The sequence below is a fragment of the Pholcus phalangioides genome, unplaced genomic scaffold (genome assembly GCF_987345545.1).
Source record: "Pholcus phalangioides strain wild (caught in Gottingen) unplaced genomic scaffold, Ppha-v1.0 ptg000004l_1, whole genome shotgun sequence".
Taxonomy (NCBI): domain Eukaryota; kingdom Metazoa; phylum Arthropoda; class Arachnida; order Araneae; family Pholcidae; genus Pholcus; species Pholcus phalangioides.
In genome coordinates, this window is record NW_028301597.1 from 35248204 (window position 1) to 35262153 (window position 13950).

At 35.6% G+C, this 13950-nt stretch overlaps 1 protein-coding gene across 1 annotated transcript in view; it reads left to right on the forward strand.

The window, feature by feature from the left end:
• LOC149087339 (transforming growth factor-beta-induced protein ig-h3-like) overlaps nt 1-13950 on the forward strand; it is a 39383-nt gene that overhangs the window by 11566 nt on the left and 13867 nt on the right. Inside the window, exons 2-7 of the mRNA XM_089231396.1 lie at nt 3858-4184; nt 5804-5929; nt 6559-6653; nt 10053-10216; nt 12175-12345; nt 13428-13578. Coding sequence (XP_089087522.1) covers nt 3858-4184; nt 5804-5929; nt 6559-6653; nt 10053-10216; nt 12175-12345; nt 13428-13578 — 1034 coding nt within the window. The remainder of the gene's footprint in view (nt 1-3857; nt 4185-5803; nt 5930-6558; nt 6654-10052; nt 10217-12174; nt 12346-13427; nt 13579-13950) is intronic.

Below are 13950 nucleotides of genomic sequence, written 5' to 3' on the forward strand. Positions count from 1 at the left end.
TGGATTCCTGTTTTGTGTCAGTTTTTCAGAGCTGCTGAAATTTTGTGTGCAGAGATTTATAAAATCCAACGCCGTAGCAGGTAGGGGGGGGGAACTTGGGGGTCTGGTACTCCCTACCAAAATGTGAGAAAATGACCGAAAAAGGGGAAAAGATAGCCAAATATATTGTTCTATCACTTTGCCCCCCCCCCCCCCGAAAGAAATTTCTGGGCCTGATAAAATCACAGAAAATTAAGCAGATTGAAAATAAATCTCAAGGTTTTTACCTTGCCGGTTAATGGGAGGGAAGTGTTCAATTTTGCTGAGCAAGATATTATATTTATAAATTACATTAAAATCGAAGCAAACTAAATTTTGCCCTTAATTAACCATTTTTGTTAATTCAAAAAACCCCACTCTAATTAATTAAATTGCTGCTCTGATTTATCATTCCGATTAAAAATATGCTAACATCACTCATTTATATCCATATTTTCTAGGGTAGAGCGGTCTGGCAGGGCCGCAACTAGATGCTTGGTCACCCGGGGCAAGCGCGTATTTTGATGCCCCCTTGTAATGTTGAGAGAGATGTTTCAGAATAAAATTTGCGCCCCCTCGGGTCTAGTGCCCCGGGTGCTGGATACGCCTGCTTCCCTCTAGTTGCGGCCCTGCGGTCTGGTGCCCCATTTTGAGATCATTGATAATTTTTGTTGCACCACGGTCATTTTATGCACACGAGGGCTAATTAGACCGGGACCTACAATATATTGCCGACTCCGAACGGCAGGCTTGTTTTTTTATATTCATCGAGAGGTTGGTGCGCTAACCCCTTGATGGGGGACTCCCTGCGGTAGCAGTTTTTTCTGCGGTCATATGTCGCCGTTTCTGTTGTACCCCTGTGTCAGGAAAGTTTTCTGACAAGCAGGGGCGTCGGAAGTGTTTGGAATCTGTGGGTGCCCGTCTTAAGATTCATGTAGGAAATTTCGATTTTTGAATCAATTCTGTGGGTGCTCGGACCCGTTCTAGAAACTTCTGTGGGTGCTCGAGCACCCACAGCACCCCCGGCTCCGACGCCACTGCTGACAAGGACGAAACGGGTATCGAACTCGCAATACCTCTAAACATCCTTTGGTACTTTAGGCGAGTATCTTATCGACCTTGGGCTACCTCGCCCAGCCTGGTGCCCCAGGCACTGCACCGAGTTAACTTTTTTGCGTTAAAAATTACCGCATTCCCTCGCTTTAGCCACATACCACATTAATTAAACGCCTAAACGTTGGAACCTTTGGTGACATCTATCGTAAATTAACTAGGTGGGTTACCATGTTATTCGACTTATAAAAATTTGGATGGATGTCACCAGCGGAAAAAAAACCCCCCAACTAAATAACATGAATTTCCTGCCATCTAGGGTTCATCTAGGGTACTAGTTGATAGTTTTTTTCGTTTGCTTTCTGAATAATAGGTAGCAGCATGGGACCGATTTTTGTCTTCATAGATTTGAAGTTCTTATATTTCCCGATAGATGACAGGTAATACGGGATAAACGGGCAATCACGAATTTATGGGCGAAATAACGCTAAAAGGAGAAAAAACCCTACTAATTACGTTTAAAATCGTCTGAAAAAATTTCCAAATGGTGGAGAATCACGAATTAAGAAGATATCACATGATTTTTTAAAAAAGCCTCCTAGAAGAAAATGAATTCGCTATGTTACAGCCGTCTCAATCAGTCGTAAACAAACAGCTGGATCTTTCAACCCCTTTGATACAACACTGACGATTTGTTGTTTTCTTTAACTTAAAAATTTGAAAATTTTTATATTTTTAAATTCAAGCAAATATTTTATTAAAAATGTGGTTTTTAATTAATACCAATTACCACGCAGCGGTATTAAAACAATACAACGGTATCACCGGTATCATACCTGTAACGGTATTAATACTTGTATTGTTACATTGTGAATGATATCCATTTTTTTTATTGAAATACAAGGTACGAATGCAGTATAATCCAGATTGCTAAGGAGCCATAACTCGCCAATGCCGGAATAATGGTGTCAGGTTGCCGAGTCTGGATACCCAGATAGACTTATGCCCTGATCGGTTTATTATTTCAAAGGGAGTCCGGGTTTTATGTTTATATACTGAGATTATTACAGGTGAGGCATAATCCAGATCGCCAAGGGTGCTATAAGTCGCCAACGCCGGCGTAATGGCGCTGGGTTGGGTTTTTCTTCTTTCGCTTCTAGAAGCTCCCATTATAGTTGGCGCTGTCGGACCTGTTTGGCGCCGGAAAAAAAGTCGCCGAGGGGGAATCTGGATTATACTGCATCTGTTCCAGCCTTTTCTTTTAAAGATAAATTACGCCGTGCATTTTTATTCTGTGTACAGCAGCTTATGCGTGTTTTGAAATACATAGCCTATTAGTGCACCCAGGCCACAATTAGATGCTTGGTCAACCAGGGCAAGCACATATTTCACTCCCTGTAATGCGAAAGGATGAAATTTGCACCACTTCGGTCCAGCACATGCTCCACCCCCCCCCCCTCCTGAGTTGTGGCCCTGAACATGCCGTGTATTTATTCGATATATTGTTGATAATAACTTGTCTTATCTTTTTATAATGAGGATGCTGTTCAATTATTTCGTGTACAGCAGCTGATGCCTTGTCATGTCTTTTTAAGTATATTTATTCTTAATAAGACATGTTAGTTAATAGTTTGGTGCAGTTTTTGAAGTAGTATCAGTACACCATGCATTTATTTGATGTGCGACGGTTAATAGCTTATAACATTTTTCAAAGATAAGGACGCCATGCATTCATTCAGTGCATGGTGGTAGATAGCTTGTGGTAGCTTTGGCGTACGTTTATTTGATGTATGATGGTTGATAGTTTGTATCTTTTAAAGATTAAGCACACAGTGCATTTATTCAGTGTATGGTGGTTAATGGCTTGTCATGTCTTTTAAGTATGTTTATTTGATGTGCGGCAGCTACTGGCTTATCACAGCCTTTGAATTTCAGCATGGTGTATTCATTCAATGAACTGCTGTTAATAGCTTCTCGTATCTTTTGAAAATGTGGACGCTGTGCATTTATTCGTTGCACAGTGTATGATAGCTTATGTCATAGTGGAACAGCTGCTATATGGTCCGCCACTTTGGAATTTTTTTTTTGGCGCCAAACATGTCTGATGGCCTAAAGGAAAGTTGCTGAGACCATCAGACATTGCAGATGCCAAAAAAAAAAAAAAAAAATCACCAGCGTTCAAAACGTAATATTTGAAACCACCAAGCGTAATAATAGTGAAAATATCGCTTTCTAGACTGAACATCAGTATAAAAAAAATAAAACCTGGTCTCTTTTTTTAATAATAAATGGATGGGAGCATGAAAGTATCTTTGGGTTCTTTTTGAATAATAAATAATAAGACAGAAAGCATGGCAATGGATAAATAAGTGATAGATATAACAAAATAATAAAACGGAACAAATAGTGAAATAATAAAACAGTATGATCGAACTTGACCAGTAGATAATAATCCAAGTGACAGGAGAAGGGAGGAATAATAATCTGAGAGACGTGCTGGAAATGGAACCACGGCTGTTTCAAATTTTTTTTAAAAAATGTAAAGGGAACAAGTTAAAGTGAACAAAGTAAAAAAAAAATCATTTGGCAAAGCTAGCGTCACCTGGTATCATTCAGCAAAAACTGGAAAGATGTTGAAAAATACGTCACCCCAGAGGCCCCATTATTACTGTCTTGACGACTCATTGCAGGGAAAAAAGTCAACAAAGTCGTGGTGGACCATACTTCAGCTGTTCCTCATTTCAATGCATTTCAATCTAACGCACACATTTTCTTTTCTTCCTTAGTCTCTTTCGGCTGTCAGATCGAGCGCGTCAGTTCACCCACGATATCCTGGATGAAGCGAATAGGGAGACATCGTCCATCATACGGAGGCGATTGTCGCCATTAGATAGTATCTTCGGAAGTGATTCGAGTCCCAAGGCGAAGAAGGTTCGTCCTTCCCAAGGAAATATTGAAAGAGAATTCGAAGGACCAGAAGATGAATTCAAAAAAGACGAAGTGATTGACGAACCTATCAAACCCAAACCCAATGGTGGAGATGTGACACTTATCAATCCGTTCTCTATCCCGTTGTCTTTTACGTTCGGGCTATTTACACCGTGGTGGAGAGGGTAAGTAGATTTCTTTTAGTACAGTGATACACCCCCAACAACTGCCTCTAATGGGACTGGCAGTTATTGGGCAGTTACCATTGTCAGGAAGTTCAGTGTAACATGAGGGGCCTGCTAGTTACTGATGGGAAGTCCTGCTGATCGCCATTAGGGGCGATTTCCTTTGAAAATTTTTTTTTTCATGTGCTTTGTAAGTGCTTGAACTTTTTTTTTTGTTTTGCATAAATTTCTTCACACCCCCCCCCCCTGAAGAAATTGATTATTCCACTCCCTGAGGGGAGGGGTGCCTTCCAATGTTCAGCTGAAATGAAAACGAGCAGAGAACAACAACAATGAGTTACAAGACAATGTTCAAATCACAGGACATACTTTAACAGTGGTTAAAAAGGTGATTAAAAAGGTTTTGAAAGATTAAATAATTCTTTGTCTCATTATAATCTCAGAAGGAACAAACGAAAAAGAGCAAATATAAGGGGAAAACCTTGAAATTCCCATATGTTTTGACATCCAAGGGGGTGCCATCTTCAGAGGAAGCAACATATAACCACTGTGACGCTGACCAGTGATCCCAGTTGTGTTGGGTACCAAATTCTCACTCCTGGTTCACTTAAATTTTGAGCAACCGGGAGTGAATGTTTGACCCACAAAGCAGAACATTTTGTGTTCCACAACTAGCATTCAGCTGACTGGAAATGCTTTGTGATAAATTTCCCATAATATTGTTTTCTACACAAGAGTTATTTTCTTAACTTTTTCTGAGATTGTTCGGCAGCATATGTTTTTGGCATATTCTACATTTGGAGATTCTACCAACCCAAGTGGGATCTTCAGTCAGCGTGTTAGTAGTTATATTTAACATCTGAAGACAGTACCGAAATGCATTAGGAATTTTGTGGTTTTTCTTTATATTTGCCCTTTTCTTTGGTTCCTTCTGAGAATAAAAAGGTGTTGCCCAAAATTGGTCAGCAAAACACTGCGTTCAAGATGTTACTTCAAATTATGTTTGTTTTCTGGACACTTCACAAAATTTTATACATGAAAAATAAGTCCTTTACAAATTACAAACTAGCGGAACCATAAATTTTGAAATTTAATTTCTTTTGTACAAAATAAACTAGACTGTTTTGCTTTCCATGAAATTATGGATTATTTTTTCACAAATACAGAACACTGTAAAAAAAAATCTTGTACCTAATAAGAAGTCACCAACAAATAAGACAAATATACAAAAAAATACAAAAATTCCTAATGCATTTCGAAACACATGATGGGTGTCGTCTCCAGAGGGGGAAAAATGTAACTGTTAGTCACGCTGACCGAGTATCACACTTGGGTTGGATACCAAATGATACTCTCTCTCAACTCTCAGTTGCTCAGCTGAAAAAAAGTATCTCTGTTTACTTCAAACGTTGTGGTCAGAATATAGCTGAGAGCCTGTGTGTAAGACTAATGGAGACTACCTAATCATTTGTTGGTGTTTCCTTAATATTCTTGGGCAAAATTGATCTACTCTTCCAATCTCACACACGTCTTTCAGAAGCATTAATATGTATATCTTCATGATTTAATATAGTGATTTGTTTATTCATCATTGGAATGGGTATTAATTTTTTTTTCAGACAAAATGTATGTATTGAACGGAATGATATAGATGAGCCTGAAAAAGTGAGCAACAGTTCTTTCAGCATCAACTTCGAATCGACCCAATGCATACCCTCAGAAAGTTCCTACATTTGCACTAAAAGGTGATTTGTTTTACTAATTTCTTTTTTTAAAATCTGATTGTTCCTCGATTATTCAGTCACATTTTTGTATAACTGTTTTCACGTCTGACATACCACTTATTGTGTCTGTTTTGAAAAGGCTTTGTCAGCGTAATCAGTAAATTGGACTTATTATTCATTAAGTTACCCAGCTTAAGAGGTCTCTTTAATTCTTTGACCGAGATATTACACTGGCACAAGCAATAATACTTTCCAAAGCTTGCAAAAACAGCACGAGGAACTGTTAAAAAAAGAAAAATACAGATATATAGTAATTGAAAATTGCATGATTCAACACTTTTCACCTCGTATCAATACAGTAGCTCCCTTTCAGTGTTGCAAACCTCTTGAGTATAAAAAAGACAAAATATCATATGCTGCCATTCAGGATTAGTAATAAATTGTAGATCTCCCGGTCTAGTTAGCCCTCTTGTGCAGATAATTACCATAGTGTGACAAAAATGATCAATGATTTTCTAATGCGTTAAATATTTTTATAAATTGTAAATTTTTTTATTATCTGTTAATAATATCAATTTGGTAAATATTTTAATTTTTGTATACATTTATATGCTCGTGATGTAAATTTATAAAATATGTTTACTGAACAGGATCCAGAATAACGGTATGAAGAAGACATCGATTGTGAAATACCAATGCTGTCATGGATTTGTTCGAAATGAAGGCAAACCAGGATGTCATGAAGGTACGGACATTGATATAGTTTTTTATTTTTGAATTGTATCATACTTCATTACCACAGCCTTTATGAGGAAAGTTCCAGAGAACTGTTTTTTAAATTCTTTGACTGTGTCACTGAGACACCAAAAACTTGTGCGTGTGTATATATACGGGGTGATTACAAAAAAACTATCCTGACATATGGGCCCCTAACTATCATACCTATGATAGTTAGGGGTATTTTGAGGTATGCACTCAAGAATGATATGGAAAACAACAGTGTCACTCTAACAGTTACGGTTACAGTGAGAAAATTTCGGAAATATCAAATAGCAACACCAAGTTTTTTGTATTGGAATGCGATCTCCATACTGAAAAGCACTAAATAGCATTGGAATGGCACCTGTAGCACGAAAATCCCCGGAGCTAGGCAAGGAAAAAGTAAAAAGGACTTTGCCGTGCACCAGAGCATTAATGTTCGTTTCATTTGTCACACCGTTTCTTCGGCTGAGATCCCAGCCTGATTAGTCCTCCACAAGGTCATGTGGAAAATTTGTGAAACACAATAAAATGCTTTATTTTATGCTGCTTCTCTGTCCTTATTGGTTGTCCTCACTTTTAGCCTATCTACCGCCGGTGATTTTCATGCTACAGTTGCCATTTGAACGCTATTTAGGGGGTTTCACAATGGAGATCACATTCCAATATAAAAAACTTGGTGTTGCCATTTGATATTTTCGAAATTTTCTCACTGTAACCGTAACTGTTAGAGTGACACTGTTGTTTTCTATATCATTCTAGAGCGCATACATCAAAATACCTTATGCCAAAATTTCATTCAGTTTCTGTGAAGGGTATGATAGTTAGGGGCCCATATGTCGGAATAGTTTTTTTATAATCACCCTGTATATATATATATATATATAAAAGCATTTGTTTTTTTTTCTCTGACCCTTTTAGTCCATGACCCTCTACTTTGGTTCCAAAAGTCACTTTTTAGTTTTCTTTTTCTCCTGTTCGTTTGTCTCTTCTCTCTCGTATTGATGGGAGATCATCGTAACATCACAGGAGAGTTAAAAATAGCAGAAAAATATATTTGTGAGAATAATGCCAGTTTTGCATCTCTCAGCGTATCTGCTGCACTGTTCCACGTAATTACTGTATTAATATCTTTCAAAATAGTCAACTAGTCTTCTATATGGAAATAATTCATAGAAAATACTTGTTAAATTCTCATAATCAATTCTGAATGGTTGAAATGTAATTAGTCAACATTTGAATTTTCTTCAATAAAATTTGCAGTCTTGAAGATTGATCAATTTTTTTATTCATAAGACCACAATATAGTTCACAAGCTTCCAAAATCAAAGAAACATATACACTGTTGGAGAGAAAAATGCCACAGTTGTTATTATTTTTTTCATAGTTTTTGATGATATGATGAATATATGATTTCTCAACATGTTTTTCGTGAAATGGTAGGTGATGTAAATACAAGTATCCAGAAATAGTATTTCTTCATTATACAGTTGATGCTCATTATAAATACCATGGGTTATTGTAACCATTTCATTATAATGACAGTATGATAATTCCCAAATTTTTTCCTATTCATCCCATGTTATTTTCTATCTAATATAATGACACACAAAATTAATTGAATCCAATACAATGTCCAAATTCAGCTCTGCCCTGCCTGTTTCTTGCAAAGAAATGTACAAAATATATGTTTTTGGTTTACTAAAATTGAGTTTGAAGTAATGACATTTGAGAATTTGGCGCACACACACACATTAATGCATGTGTTTGATTAATTATTGCAATTTTACTATTATTTTCTACCTTGATGCATTTTCACTGCAACTGCTTACGTACATTATAAGAAAAATGAATGATATAATTTTGTATTTCATTCGTGAATTCTCTTAAAAAGCTAATTTGTTCTCAAACATTTAATGCAACAACTTCCCAATATAACGTCTATTTTTGGTGGAACGAGGGAGGTCATTATGATGAGCATTGACTATCATTCTTGTTTCTGTATGTTCAAATGATCGAAAGATAAATCATGATTTAATGATCACAGAATTTTACAGTGTGTTATTAATCTGGAAACATTCTTGAAGACCTATGTTGTAATAATACTTCATGTGAAAGTAACTAATAAATGTAATCTTGCATTTAGTGTTAAATTTTGACACCTCTGCTAACAAAAGTAATTTATTCCATTATCATGTTCATTAGTCGAAATGTTATTTTCCATAGGTTTCTTATAGAAAATAGTTGAATTTTTTCCTGTTTCTGCCAAAAATTTAAAGATGCATTTTTATAAAACACCCAGGAGTGCTGTAAAAAAAAGATAAACTAACCGAATACTAAAATGAACAACTTAAAAATGTGATAAATGAGAATTTACAGGAAGCTGAGAATTCTGAAGATCTTCTGTGTTACATTATGTACATTATTGGTGACTGACACAATTCAGTTGAGTTCGTATGTGTCCCCATTCATGTTTTGGTCAACTCATTTCTGTGTCTGATATGTGAACATGAAAAAGATAAGATCCTATGATGTTCTAATAGTCTCTGACCATAGCTTTGGTCAGAGACTGTTCATTTTGATGTTGAGAGTCTTGCACCAAGAGAATGCATGCTCTAAAAACATAAGCTTTGTTTCTTATTTGCATTTTCTATCACCAGAATCTTTCATCTCACATGATATGGTGATTCAAAAACTTTTATAAATAAAAGTGGAGGCACACATCTCTGGGAAAAGATTCTGAGGTGGACATAAATTAATAAGGTTCGAGTGAGAGCAAATCTGATTATTTTTATACAATAGTGGTTTTATGTTAGAGTGCACATCCATATCAACAAAAATGTTCGTTAGTCAAATCTGAGGTATCACTGTACTTATGTTTTTTTACAAACAGAATTAAATTGCATGATTGTATAGTTTTAATAATTCTAATAGTGATTTTTTTGTGATTCCATGGAGAAAAAAAATCATTGTTATAGGTGATGATTTGCAATATATATATATTTCTCGATAACCCTGATAACATGGTTCTGTTAAGAGTTGGTAGGATATAGAGCAGTCAAGAGTTCGGCTAAGTGGTTGCAAGGAAATGCCTCCTCCAAACAAATAGACATTTACAAAATTTAAAACTAGCAAATACCATTAATAACAAACATGCACACACACATAAAATTAAAACTAGAAAACCAACAAAAATTGCTAGCATGAAATTTTGCATTGCTTGAATTTAGCAACAGTACTTGTTGCTTTGCGCTATGCCTATTTTTAATCAATATTTTTCATTGTTAATCAAACTATGTGCTTTAACAAATGATGAAAGATTGTAGAAGATGCATGCAAGTCATAAAATTTTCTATATCCCTATAACTCGTTATCCCTGTTTCAGTCAAAATGGATGATCTGATGAAGACATTAAAAAGTATGGATGCTAAAAAGTTTGCCGATATGCTTGAAATGGCAGGACTTGGTGGTAAACTACAGGCAGAAAACTTCACAGTTTTCGCTCCTTCGGATGAGGATGTAGTTGCATTTGAAGAAGAAAATGATGATGTAAGTTTGAGTGATTTTTCGTGATTTCCTTAAATTAATATTAGTTGTATAAATATTTGAATTATTGATTGATTAAACTGTACAATGGTAGTATAGTGATTGATCGGGTGAGACAAATAATGTGAAATATTTCATGGCAATATGAGATTGATAGAATCAGTGGTAACAATTTTTTTTTTTAAAAGCATGAATATGCAGTATGAACTATCAGGTCCCCCCCAGGCTGGACAAATCTAAAAATATTTACATTCCCGGTTCAGCATGTAACTTAAATACATGCCCCAATCGATATTTAACATGCCCAAAAAAAATTGCTTAGTTTTCTCTTTTGAGCAAATTTTTCCCACCCATTCAGAATGAATGTGGGGCTATCTATAGATGAGAATATGCAGATAATAAAGAAAATTAAGTGCATTGCATTAAAAAAAATGTCAGATTTTTTCTTTGATGAACTCGCAAAATTTTATACAACACTAAGAAGTTTCCCACACTGACCAATATTAGACAATTTCCCCAGAGTTTTGATCTGTGATGGTCACCTAGTCTAAGGGTGGTATTATGTTCACCTTGGCAAATGCAATGAATGAGCATATTGGTTACACTCGAGTGAATACGGCTGATAAGCTAATTGGTTCTATTTGCCAAGTTTTGTAAAAGACCTTTCATTAGGCCATAATACAAAATTTTTGTGAAAAATTTCCCTTTTCATAATATTTTCCCCACATATTCAAAACAAATGGTGTTGCTCATCTATTGATGAAATACTTACTGACAGATTTAAATAATGAGAAATAATATTTGCATTTCTCATTTGCTTGAACTCTCAAAATTTCCTTATAAACCCTAAAAACTTTTTCCCTTATTATTTTGATTTTTTACATGCCTGCGTCCGGCATGATTGAGAAAAATACATGCCCGAGTTTAATTTTTACATGCCCGGCCATGTCTGGCAATAGATTTGTCCATCCTTGGTCCTCCCACATATATTTTCATTTAGTAATACCTATACAAGAGAACCTCATTATAACAGACTAATAAGGGCTGAAGGTTGCCCGGTTTATAACAAGTAATTCTTATAGGGGTTTTAATGCTACAAAGTGTATATCAACAATGGAAGTACAGGAGTTAGCTATGAAATGTGTTTATTGTATATCAAACTATCTATGATAACTGGTGCTGCCCAGGTTTTCTTCAATTACTGAGAGGATTGAATAAGTGGCAAACTATTATAGATATATTGGCAGCATTAAAAAGATTACAAACCATTTAAAAACATATACATGTCTGGAACGCATTGCTAGGGAACCACGATAAACATTCTGTCCTCTTTGAGACCTAGAAACTACTGTTGCCCGAAAGTTTTTTTGCTCATTTCATCCATTTGCCCAGCACTGACAAAATTTTAAAGTATCATATATCGTTCAAGTCAGGCCCTGTTTGGTATATATGCAAAATTTATGGTGACGACATACACAAACAAAATCAATTTTATACAGATAGGAAAAACAGCCTCCAACATAGGTTGAGAAAGATGTATGTGTATTCAATGCATTAATCTTAATTTTTCTGACTTGTGAGCAGTATGAGTCATGCTGTGTATCCATGTTTACACAAAACAATCTATATTTAATCAATACAAGATTCATTGAGAAACTGGTTATTTGTGGAGATGAATATCCATTTGTGGATGAATATCCTGAATTCAAATAGATATGCTTCTGAATCCACTCACTGTGTGAGACTGTTGTTACTCACTGAGAGAAATTAACTCACAAATGAACTTCAGCAATATTATAAAAGACAATATTTTTGATTTGATTTCTTGGTTTACAAATTTAGAAACATGGGTGTGTGATATGATATCTGTAAATTTTTATATGTGTAGAATGGTAGAAATGTTCAGTTTTCTGTCAAGTATCAAAAGTTATTTCTGGTTTTATTTTCGTTTATTTCTTCAGAATGAGATTCTGGAACCAGCACCGAAAAGACTGACAGACATTTCATATTTGGTTGGTGGCCACTTGGTTGATGGATTCGTAAACTTGCACAGTGTTGAAAATGACGGAGTTTTCCAGTCACTCAATGGGAAGACAACCGTCAGAATAAACAAATACCGCTCCTACAACATGGTAAATAATCTTGCAGTTTTATGTCTTACTTCAGGTAATTTCAGTAGTCATTCAATATGTGTGGATACTTGACTGGCTCGATTTTGTCGCTGCGTAGTATTGCTCTTCCTAAATCATATGTACTCTCAGCCTATGACCCGCGGGCTAGGACTAATCGGATGTGGCTTTCAACCTGAGACATAAGACATAACTTAGTCTATTTTTACACATTGGCACTTTTCCAGATCAGTTTAGTGACCGTGGTGCTGGTCCACACCACTTGCATGGCCTGTGATGCATTCTCAGATCACTTAAGTATAATGTGCTACACATTGAAGAGATTACTCAAGTGATCCACGGTTTATTCACAGTTCCAGAGCACTTAAGCAATACTGCAACACAGTTCCGCAGCACTTGACTGACCACAACAGATTTACAAATCACTTAAGTGACCCGCAACACATTTCCAGATCAATAAAGTGACCCAAAGCTTATTCACACATTACCACAGTACATTCACAGATCGCTTAAGTGACCTGTGGCATTGTTCCAGATCACTTCATTAAGTGGCCTACAGCATGATTTTCAAATCAATGAAGTGGCCCACTCTCCTGAAGGTTGATCACCTCTAACTCATAGGAATATTCATATTCTTCTGTAGAAATGTTGTTATCTGAGCCTGAAGAACCTAAAAGGTATTCTTCATTGTCCATGAAGGTTGATCCATGCTCTAAATCATATAAGGATCCCTTCTGAGGCTGGCGCACTATGAAAACTGATTCAGCACAATGTAGCTTACTGCAACTTTTTTTAAATCACTTAATGTTTTTGTTTGAGAGTTATGTGATTTATTTATAGTACCAGATGATGGTCAGATAATTCTAGTTTCACCTTATAAATTATATATAATTACTATTAAATTATAATTTTGAAATACCGGGGATTCATTTAACTGAATGAATTTCTGTGGTATGAAATTTTATCACTGATTTTTTTCTATCAATAGTGGATATCATTGCAATTTATTTTTTGAATACTATTCAAGGATTTGAACATTGCATAACTTCGCATTCAGGAAATATAGTGATTTTATTCTTACTCAGGTTTATACTGCAAACTGTATTCCGGTGGATGAAAAAAATAACTTCGCTACAAATGGTTTAGTTCACCTAGTGTCTGATGTTTTGCCACTGCCAAGAAAATCTGTAGGGGAAGTAATAGCTGGCGGGTCCCAGTTTTCCATCTTCTACAACTGTGAGTTAAACTTATTTTTCAGTTGTATTTTATTTTCAGGTTATTTGGTAATAACTGAGAAATAATTTGATTCAATTTCAATTAAAATCACTTTTCTATCATTTCAATGAGTTTATTGAAACTGAAGTGAAGTTTATTCTAAAAATTAAGTAAATTTTGAATGTTGTTTTTTTTATTTAATTTTCTAATCTAACATTAACCGTTTGCTGTTCAAATTAAGACTTGAATTGATTTTTTTATTTCCCTCCGATCCTCTAGTTCAGTGGTTCTCAACCTTTTTTGACTCGCGGAGCAATTTTGGGTAAACAATTTCTGTGGCAGAGTCCTGTAGGCCTACTTTTTATTTATTCACCAAAGTTACCGATTTATTTT